This window comes from Halichoeres trimaculatus, unplaced genomic scaffold (genome assembly GCF_033239565.1).
Source record: "Halichoeres trimaculatus isolate MK-OKI-2021-1 unplaced genomic scaffold, fHalTri1.1 fHalTri1_scaffold_1, whole genome shotgun sequence".
NCBI lineage: Eukaryota > Metazoa > Chordata > Actinopteri > Labriformes > Labridae > Halichoeres > Halichoeres trimaculatus.
This window is the reverse complement of record NW_027437179.1, coordinates 42,015,071-42,026,268: the sequence shown is the minus strand read 5'-3', so window position 1 is coordinate 42,026,268 and position 11,198 is coordinate 42,015,071. Positions and strand designations below refer to the sequence as shown.

The following is an 11,198-nucleotide window of genomic DNA, read 5'->3' as shown; positions in this document are numbered from 1 at the left end:
AAAATATGTCATTTCTAATAGTCTGAATCTTTTATATACATATATTTTAAATAATTATTTTGTCTTTTTATCATTATTTTTTATAAAGATATTCATTTATTTTTGTATACATATTTAATGACAATATTTGTGTCATAATGCCTAATTTATGCCACTATTTTATACCACGTTCTTAGTAAATGTTCATACTTATATTTCATATTTATATTCAATTGCACTCTACACTTGTGCTTTTATTTTGTTCTTTTTATATATTCTTTCTGTATATTTTTATCACTTTCTTATGTTTTAGATTTTATATTTTAAACTTTTTGTTTTTAACACTTTTTGAAGGGAGTACCTGTAACTAAAAAGCAATTTTCCATCCAGGATAAATAAAGTATTTCTGATTTTGGGTTACTTGCATCATTTTTGGGGTTTACACAGGCAAAGCTTCAGTATTAAAAAAAAAGAAAAAAAAAATTACAAAAAAAAGATAAAAAAATTAATCATATAAATAATATATTTGGGAAGACAGAAGGGCATTTTTGTTTTATTTATTTTTGAAGCAGCAGCAGCAAAATTTCAAACCCAGTGATCACAGGTGGAGGTGAATATTTATAATAAATCTGATGATGTCATAAGCACACCTTGTGATACATACATACATACACAGGAAGTCCCCGAAACCATTACAGACTACAGAATGTATTATATTTTTTACTATGTCACCACAAATAGCACGAAGCCTGCAGATGTACAGAGATATGAATTAGTTTGTTATGATGCAGGCAGAAGAAAACACGTCTAAACCTTGAAAATAGTAAATATGTCATAGAAAATAAAACTTTCAGCACTAGTTTTGTCATTATTTCTGTTTCATTATTTGACTGTTAGCCGTACACATTCAGACGCCTGTCAGTAAGCTGAAGAGGAGATGAGTGTTAGCATGCACGCTCATTAAACCACATTAAAAAGAAAAGAGAAAGTGAAAACCAGCCCCCAGTCTGACTGTTTAACATGCCTGCTGTGTGTTAAAGCTTTAGGTTAATGTGTTCACGCTCAGGTGGAGGGTTAGGGTGTGTGCAGGCCGTGTCTCCTCTCAGGGATCAGTGGGTGGAGTATCTGCTGCTGTCTCTGATCTCTGTGGTCTTTATCAGCAGTTTGGGAGCAGGAGAGCTGCTGCTGTGATAACCGTTAGTGCTCTTAGTGCCTGCAGAGAGGAAGAGGAGAGGATGAAGCAGGAAAATGAGCGTAAGGGGGGTTTAAACAGAGTGTGCAGGTGTGTTCAGGTCTTGTATACAGGTCAGTTACTCACTGTAGCTGGAGATAGGCTGGATGTTGAGGACGGACTGCTGCCCGAGTCTGAAGAAGAAGAAGAAGAAGAGTGAGAAGCAGATCTTTGTCGTTCAAACTGTGTCTCTAAAGCCTGAGGACATCCTCTGTGTTCAGCAATGTGCAGTTTCTGTGAGGATGTGTAGCTCTGCAGAACGATCTGTTAGCGTACGTTAGCTCAGCCTGAAGTCTCTAAATCCTCTCACCTGTCCTCCTCTCCTTCCAGCAGCTTCCTGTAGGTGGCGATCTCAATGTCCAGAGCCAGTTTCAGGTTCATCAGGTCCTGCACGAGATGTCGGGATTAATATCCAGGTCAAAAAGAGCCAACCAGAAAACCTCAAATTTTATCAACTGGTCCCTTCAAGCTCCAGTTTGGAGATTCAGTGTCTCACCTGGTACTCTCGGAGCTGTCGGGCCATGTCCTGTTTGGCTCTCTGCAGGGCGTCCTCCAGGTCTCTGGTCCGGGCTTTGGCCTCCTTCACAGCCAGCTCTCCTCGCTCCTCGGCCTCAGCCAGCTGGTTTTCCTGCCCGGCGCGCTGAGGAGCAGAAGACCCAGTTTGGATCAGAACCAGCTTTAACACATCACATCAGAGTTCCCTGAACGTCCCGTGTTTCTGTACCTGAGCTTTGACCGCCTCGATCTCGCTCTGCAGGCGGCTGATCAGCCTGTTCACCTCAGCGAGCTCTCCCTTCACGATGCGGAGCTCGTCTCCAAACTGGCTGGCCTGGACGGACATCTGGTCAAACTGCAGACGGATCAGAGAGGTCAGAACTCCATCAGGACAACACCTCACGATGTGCTCCTCTCTGGTCTTACCTTGCTCTTGTACCAGGCCTCGGCCTCCTCTCGGCTGCGAGCCGCGATCTCCTCGTACTGAGACTTGACCTCGGCTACGATCTGCTCCATGTTCAGGCTGCGACTGTTGTCCATCTGAACCACCACAGACGTGTCCTTGATGCTCGCCTGCAGCTCACGCAGCTCCTGAAAAGATGAATTAGAGACACATCTCAAACCTTGGGTCAAAAAAAGGTTTCCTAAGAAATAACTCAACCCCAGAGAAGAAAGAGAGCCAACAGAGGAAGAACGGATAATTTAACTACTTCAAACTTTTCAAACCTCCTCGTAGATGTTTCTCAGGAAGTTGATTTCATCCGTCAGAGATCCGACCTTATCCTCCAGATCCGCCTTCACCAGATAGGCTGAGTCTACATCCTGAACACAGACACACAGAAACAAGATGATACAGATGTGTGTAAAGAGCTACGCAAGAGTCAAACTGACTTACACATCACAGTCTGAAACAGCTGATCCAAAACAAACCATTCAAGAAAAGTGAAAACAGCAAAAACTTTCCAAGTCTCTTTATTTGCTAAATTGGTAGAGAGGTGGTTCATTTCTCAGCTTTTGTCATGCTTCCCTGGTCCCATGCCTAGTGAGGCGTGTGTTTACTGCATTTCCACCAAGCAGTCCGGTTTGGTTCAGTACGGTTTGGTAAGCATGAAAAGAGCAACAATGGCAGACATGCCATTTCGTCATCTCTGTGATTGTCATGTAGCTCTTTGATACAAAGTGCAATCAAGCTTTGTTTCAGAGAAGACTGTGAGCCGCCAGGAGAAATGCAGCCGCTGTCACACAGGAAGTGACCATTCTTTTGACCAATCAGTGGTCTGCAGTGTTGTAGCTCCACCTTTCAGTGGCGGCTGCTGGTCAGTCAAGGAGGGGAAGCTCATTTTGTCCGGCCTACATCATAAATTTGTTTATTTATTTAGACATAACTTCTCCCCTCTGTGTCAGCTTGTTATCAGCTGGAGCTGCTACGTGAGACTACGACAGGCTGTAAGTGAGAGTGACAGGGGGAGAAGCTCCACAGCTGTAGCTGTAGCTGCTTATTGGTGAAAAGAGAGAGAATCTTTAAACACAACACTCGTCGTTTTTGAGAAAGGTAAACTCACTGGGGATCGATAAAACCTCTGGATCAGTCCAGAACAACAGACTGTAAAACTCAGAAGATGCTCTGGTGGAGGGTTATACTTCAAGATCTCTGACTGGCTCATTTCACTGTCAATCAAAAAGGGATTCAGCCTCAGACAGATCATCCAATCATCATGCAGAAGCCCAGCGTCCAGGCCAGCCCACTGCCTCATAGACCCCCAGAGACGCTGAGCGTCCGATGGGCGGGACAAAGCCCAGCGTTTATCCAATGACCGTCCAGTTTCCACAGTGGAACAACCCACTCTACGCTTCCCCGCTGAAGTCAGAAGACGCTCAGCGTCCGACTGTGTTAAAGCGCTGAGACGCTGCGGGGATGAATGAGAAGGAGGTGGAGCCAGTTACCTGTGATAGGAGCTGATTCTGAACTAAAGATGAAGGAATTCTAGCTCAGATTTTATCAATGAAATGTTCACACAGCAGAACATATCAACACTTTTTTTAGGGACATTTTAGGGGAAGCTGAGCTTCCCTTGCAGTCTTAGAGTAATCGCCACTGGTCCCAGGATAAGTCAGTGGAGATTGGATCAAAACAAATTTTCTTCATTCAAGACAACTTTTTACTGGTACCCATTTGAAACGTGACAACAAGCAAACGTTGTAGTAGCCGGCTATATGTAGCGCTATTGTCAGCCCAGTGCTCTGACGTATCTGTAGGCTAACGTGACAACAAGCTAACACTGTCAGTTTGTTTGTAGTTTAGTAGCTGTTTATATTTAGCTCCGCTGACACTAAGACGTGTCTCTAATGTGTGACGTTAGTGAATCCTGGCAGTGGGGAAGCTAAGAAGTAGCATTTTGAAATGGTCTGTAACCTGTAATATTGGGCTGATAATCTCATGTTAAAGTGTGGATTAGGATCAGGGAGATATCTAGAAGAGAGACTTTTTCAAGATCACTTAAAAACTCCTCACAGCCCCTTTAACGTCTCTGGTGTCTCTGGTTTATGAGGGAATACAGTCAGCTGGAGATGAGGACAATACAGACAATACACAGGTTCATCTTACTCACCACACCTGAGTGTGTGTGAGTGTGTGTGTGTGTGTGTGTGCTCTGACCTTCTTCAGGATCACAAAGTCGTTCTCCAGGTTGTTCCTCTTGTTGATCTCGTCCTCGTATCTGTGACACAAACATCAGCTGTGACTGTGATAAATTCATTATTCGTTATTACTAGCTGATTAATGTGTTAATGATATTTATTGACTTGTGTTTGTAGTCCTCCACCAGGCTCTGCATGTTCCTCAGCTCCCCGTCCAGCTTGGTCTTGTCGTTGTTGACCAGGTCCATCTGACGCCTCAGACCGGCCATGTAGGCCTCGAACAGGGGCTCCACGTTGGACCGTCCGACCCCCTGACCCTGCAGCAGCTCGTGTTTGGTCTCCAGCATCTTATTCTGCTGCTCCAGGAAACGCACCTTTGGAAACAGAGAGGGATGGTCTGAGTGAAGCGTTTCATCACTTCTGGACTCAACGATCCACAGGAACGTTTCATCATCAGCTCTTTGTGTCTGTTGGACACTTTGACCTTCGTCTGTTTCCTGCAGAGAGCTCAGGCGATGGATGCTTCTCTCTGAACAGGTCCTGGCTCAGATCCTCGGCTCGATGTGACCCCCGCCCCCTCCTGTACCTGCTGGTCTCGTGTTTCCTGCCTGCAGCGGGGGAATCTATCCTCCTCTGAACACAAAGCCTGTGTCCCGTTCAGAAAGATCTCTCTGTGAGACGGCACCACACCGAGTCTGACCCGCTTATCAGGTTACAGCTAGACTCAATGGACCGAAGTGGGACAGGAAGCTTAAATATCCAAACCCCTGAATCCTGCTTCAGATGGAGGCCTGAGTCCCAGCTGAGTCTCTGACTTTTGGCTCTTTTTAAGGATTTACCTCTTCAGGGATTACTCTAACTAACCATTAAACTGGATCTGATCCCCTGTAATCTGCGGTCACTGACCCCCATCACCTTCAAACTGGGTCATGGTCCAGAAACAGGCCTGGCTCTGTGTCCTGGTGCATCAGGTGATGAGCTCTCTGCAGGAGGGAGCAGCTCTTTAAAGTTTCAGGGTCAGGGTCCGGTTTCGGAGAGGGTCTGCTGATTCAGAGAAAGCAGGCAGGAGCGCTTTCTGGTTGTGCAAAAGTGAAGCCAAAACACCCCTCATGGTGGGATCAGACAATTTGGATCCTGAGTCCAGTTCCTGTGTGGATCTGAAGCAGAAACTCTCAGCTTAAGTCTTTCGTCTTTTTGGCTCACTGCTCCTTCTACCAACTTTCTCTGATTTTCACTGTTGAATTTGCAAAATGTTCCCCATGTTCAGGATAAGTAATCGTGTATGTTTCACACTTCTAAACCTTGTACTTTTTAAGATATTCAGCATTTCCAAAATTTTTCGACCCATTGAAATGAATGTAGAACATCTGTCACCATGGAAACCACCCAGTTGATGATGTCATAAGGTGGTTCTGAGGTTACAAATAGGAAAAAAATGTGACTGAGATTGTGACTTTGCTGTAAAGAAGTATGACGTTATCTTTAACACTAGAACCACCACTGCAGTCTGACGGGATTATTTATTATTATTGGGATTTACTCCAACGTTAGCTTAAGTTAGCCTAACGTTAGCTGAGTTGTTAATGTCTCTGTGTGTGTTGGGAGTTCGTTGGCCTGTTTTGTTCTAGTTTTTGTTCTTTGGTTATCGTACATCATTGTTAGCTGTTGTCCAAAGGGCTCTAGTTAAGCTAACGTTAGCTTCTGGAGCTTGGCTTCATTAGCTTATCTGTAATGGATGAGATAACAAAGGTTGGCTAACATTGTGCTGAATGATTTAGTGTAAATCCTGTAGTGCTACACTGAAAGAGACACACTATTGGTAAAAATGGTAAAAAGAGGTTATATTTTTGTCCTGACCAATGCTGATCCTCTGTCTTGTTGTCTGAGATGCTAATGCTAATGCTAACAAGATGCTGTTAATCAGGTTTGCTCTGGGAGCTGTAAATTTAGTCTGTCTTCTGGATGATCTGTGATCTTTCTGACTCCAAAAATCAACAGCTTCCAGTGAAGTGTCTCCTACTGTGACACCTGACACTAAATGCTTAGTGTTTGTCCCAGTGAGTGGAGGGGGCGTGGCTTAGCCAAAGGTCAAGTCTTCCTTAAAGATCAAAAACATAATTTTGGGAGGTGTTATTTATCTAACCAGCAGGAGGAGCCCTTCACATTCCAGCTTCACTTTTTGTTCTTCTCAGACAGTCTGGGGTTAAACTCTACACGATAAAAACTCAGCGTGATAATCTGAGGATGTGGGAGCTTCTTGATGTTCTCTGACACCTGGTCCAGCTCTCCTGGTCCAGCTCTCCTGGTCCAGCTCTCCTGGTCCAGCTCTGAGTCTGGCTGACGTGAACCTGCTGATGTGAGGAGCTGACAAAGCCTCTTTTGTGTTGGCCTGTTAGTGACTCCGTGAGAAAGCAGAGATGTTCCCTAAGCACCGTATCAATGTCGACATTATCTCAGAGCTGCTTCCTGTGGGAAACGAGTCAGAGCGAAGTTTTTCAGGGGAATCAACAGGTAGAAACACAGGTAATGAGCTCCACACTCAACACACCTTTACCTCCTGATCTCACACTGCAGACTCACTGAGATCCCAAAGTTTTAACACTCTGAGCTTCACGTTTCAGCTTGAACAGATCCACAAATCGTCCCCTTCATGGGAGCCAAACTTTTTCTTCCATACATTTTTTTTTGGCTCACTACTACTCCTACAAACTTTTGCAGATTTTCACCATTTGAATCGCAAAATGTTCCCCATGTTCAGGATAAGGGATCGTGTATGTTTCCCACTTCTAACCCTGGTACTTTTTTAAAGATTCAGCATTTTCCAAGAATTTTTTGCCCATTAGAATGAATGTAGAAGACCCGTCACCATGGAAACCACCCAGGTGGTGATGTCACAAGGGGGGTTCTGAGGTTCTCAATAGGAAAAATTATGTTGAAAAAGCCAAGTTTCACTATTCCTGTGTAAATTTTTTGACCCACTGCTCCTACAAACTTTCACCAATTTTCACCATTGAAATTGCAAAATGTTTTGCAAGTTCCAGAAAATTGTGCGTGTAGGTTTCACACTTCTAGTCCTTGTACTTTTTAAGATATTCAGCATTTCCCAAACTTTTTTGGGGCCTATTTAAGAAAATTGAGAAGATCTGTCGTACGAAAACCACCCAGGTGATGATGTCATAAGGGTTTTTTTTAGGTTATCTTTAGGAAAAAATGTTGAAATGCTGTGTTTAGCTTTTCATTCATACATTTTTTGGCTCACTACTCCTCCTTCAAACTTTCACCAATTTTCACCGTTAAAATTGCAAAATGCTCTGCATGTTCTGGACAATTCTTCGTGTATGTTTCCCACTTCTAAAACTTCTACTTTTTAAAATATCCAACATTTGCCAATTTTTTGGGACTTATTTAAATGTATGGAGATCTGTCACCATGGAAACCACTCGGTTGATGATGTCATAAGGGAGTTCTGAAGTAATGAATAGAAAAAAAATGTTGAAAAGCAGAGTTTGACTATTCCTGCCTGTGTTTTTTGGCTCACTACTCCTTCTACAAACTTTCACTGATTTTCACAGTTAAACTTCAACCTGTTTTGCATGTTCAGGAGAATTGTGCATGTATGTTACGCACTTCAAATCCTTGTACTTTTTAAGATACTTAGCATTTCCCTAAAATTTTGGCCTATTTAAATGAATGGAGAAGATCCATTATTATTAAAACAACAAGGGTAATGATGTCATAAGTTTATCTATTTAAAAAAAAAAGGTTGAAATGCTGTGTTAAGCTATTCAATAGTACGTTTTATTTTTGGCTCACTACTCCTTCAAACTTTAGCCAATTTTCACCATTAAAATGTAAAATGCTCTGCATGCTCAGGACAATTCTTTGTGTACGTGTCACCCTTCTAATTCTTGTACTTTTTAAGATATTTGGCATTTCCCCATTTTTTGGACTTATTTAAATGAATGGAGATCTATCACCATGGAACCCTCCCATGTGGTGATGTCATAAGGGGGTTCTGAGGTAATGATTAGAAAAAAAATGTTAAAAAAGCCAAGTTTAACCATTTCTCTGTATGTTTTTTTGGCTCACTACTTCTCCTACAATCTTTCACCAATTTCATCGTTGAAATTGCAAAATGTTTCACATGTTCAGGAGAATTGTGCGTGTAGGTTTCACACTTCTTACCCTTGTACTTTTTTAGATATTCAGCATTTCCCAAATATTTCTGGCCCATTGAAATGAATGGAGAAGATCTGTCACCATGAAAACCACCCAGGTAATGACTTCATAAGGGGTTTGTAAAGTTATCTAAAGGAAAAAATGTTGAAATGCTGTGTTGAACTCTTCTTCCGTACGTTTTTTTTGGCTCCCTTTTGCTGCCACAAACTTTCGCTAATTTTCACCATTAAAATTACAAAATGCTCTGTATGTTTAGGACAATTCTTTATGTACGTTTCAAACTTTGAATCCCTGTACTTTTTAAGATATTCAGCATACCTCCAAAATTTTGTTCCATTTAAATGAATGGATAAGATCCATCAACATGAAAACCACAAAGGTGATGATGTCATAAGGGGGATCTGAGGTTATGAATTGGATAAAATGTTTTTGGAGGAGAATTAGTAAAAGAAAAGAAGACTTTTCTGAATACATGCAATAAAACATATTTTAACTCATCTTAACCTGAGTAAAAATATCAAAAACTGAGTCATGGAAGTCTCTGACAGTCAGAGTATTAACATACTGTGTCTGATTTTTTTTCAGGATGTCTGGTGAACACAGGATAAGATTCAAAAGGACGAACCAAAAACAGAGCTCCCACTCAGAGACCTGTGCAGGTGTTTACCTTGTTTCAAACACTCAGAGACCTGTGCAGGTGTTTACCTTGTCGATGAAGCTGGCGAAGCGGTTGTTGAGACTCTTGATCTGCTCCTTCTCGAAAGCTCTGCTCATGGACAGGTTGGGGTCGATCTCCAGGTTCAGGGGGGCCAGCAGGCTCTTGTTGACGGACAGGGAGGCCAGCGGGGCCCCCAGCCCATGGTGGTGCCCGTTGGTCCCCGCGTACAGAGAGCTGCTGCTCAGGGAGATCCCGCTAAACCCCCCCTGAACCGGACCGAAGCCGCTCAGCCTCCTGGAGCTGCTGCTGCAGCGGACCGAGCTACTGGAGCTGATCCTCTTGGTGCGACTCAGACTCATGTCGGACGGAGAGGAGAAGGAGGAGGAGGAGGAGGATGAAGAAGGAGGACACAGATCAAACTTTCAGAGAGCAGAAACAGGTGAGAGGACGGAGCACAGTGAGGCGTCTCAGGTGTCTCTGGTCCTTTTAAAGTCCTGGTCTGAGGGGAGGAGGGAGGTGTGGTGTCAGGTGTCTGGGGGTTTGGTTTACAGGTGTGTGGAGGTTACCTGGACACTCAGGTGCATCAAGGAGGAACCACGAACCGAGGTGGAGAGTCAGGAAGCTTTAACTGTGTTTCTTCACAGTGGGGTCACTAAAGGTCAAAGTTTTTAAACGGGGGAGGGGTCTGAGGAGCAGGTGAGTCTGCAGGTGTCCTCCACACACCGTGACATCAAACAGGTCTGTGTCTTTCCTCAGAACAGTGATACATGTGTTTATATGAAGGTAGTTTGGTGTCCCATCAATCCAGGTCTAGCTTTTTTTCTTCTTCTTTTTTTTTTTTTAAATAATCTAGTCCGATTGAAATTACCAGGCTGGATTAAATCTTAATCTGGGTAGGATTTCTTAATGAGTTTATAAAACATATCTTCAAAATATCGACAGTATCAAACATGAAACATGTATTCAAAGTGTCCTGTGAGAAGTTGTTGGGGTTTAGTGCCCCCCTGTGGACAAACTATGAACCTCCTAGTCTCTTTTAGAGCTCTGATAATCCAGGTCTGGATGTTTCACTGTAATCTGTTCAAATTAAAGGAGATGGGGTTTAATCTAAAGCCCAGTTTCAACCAAGTGGTTCAGTTTGGTTCGTCTCGGTGCAGCACGGTTCCCTTCTGTTGGGGTGTCAGACATACTGATCCAGTTTGGCTGTGGAAACAGAAACAGGATCAGACTTTAATAATCCAACCCATACCACAGAAGGATTTCAAGATGTGTAAAAAAAATCTCTTCAGGATCACAGATAAAGTGTTGGCTTTAAAGCAGCGTTCAGCATGTGTGGATTTGGCGCCCCCTGTGGAGGAAGTGTGCAGTCCGTTTAGAGCCCTGCTGATCTGGATTTGCTCGCTCTAATGAGTCTGTACCTGGATCCAGATTATCTTTGAAGGGAGGGAGAAAGCAGGGCTGTAGAGGAGGGGTGTGGAGTGTCACAGTCGTTCAGTCTGGTCTGGTAGAAACAGGGGGCGGGGGGTGGGGGGTAGGGGCAGAGTCCATTAGATCAGTTTCCTCCTCCTCCTCCTCCTTCATCTGTCTACATTCAGACCTCATTAAGAATTAAAGCTGCAGCCAGAGAACATGAAAAATACATCCTCCATCCTTCATCCTCCACCCTTCATCCTCCTGTTCATCACACAGCAGACAGACAGAGGATTAAACAAAGAACTGAATAATGTCTGAGCGCAAAAACTAAAACCTGTTTCTGGACCCGTCAGCTGGATGTGGCTTAGCTCTCATTCTATATGACGTTTTCAGTGAAAGTGAGACATAAACGCTGGATTAGGGGTCAGTTTTTGAGGTGTACCAGGTCTCTCTGTCATTTCATTTTCACCTCACCTGCACTGTAAAATGTAATTTGTTGACTTAACTTGAAAATACATAGAAACTCATTGCCTCAAAATTTCAAAGTAAAGTAGATCATTAATTTGAAGTTGTTAAAGCTGCAAAGAGCTGTGTTCAGACAACTCC

The 11,198-nt window shown here is 43.3% G+C and overlaps 1 protein-coding gene across 1 annotated transcript; it reads right to left on the bottom strand.

The window, feature by feature from the left end:
* Positions 1-552: 552 nt before the first annotated feature.
* On the bottom strand, positions 553-9,998 carry LOC141793588 (intermediate filament protein ON3). The gene is made up of 10 exons (XM_074674379.1): positions 9,227-9,998; positions 4,508-4,716; positions 4,362-4,422; positions 2,432-2,527; positions 2,132-2,296; positions 1,935-2,060; positions 1,707-1,850; positions 1,521-1,597; positions 1,298-1,344; positions 553-1,192 (listed from the first exon to the last, which is right to left on the bottom strand). The coding sequence occupies exons 1-10, from the start codon at positions 9,536-9,538 to the stop codon at positions 1,089-1,091; spliced, it is 1,341 nt and encodes a 446-aa protein (XP_074530480.1). The 5' UTR covers positions 9,539-9,998; the 3' UTR covers positions 553-1,088.
* Positions 9,999-11,198: the final 1,200 nt, after the last annotated feature.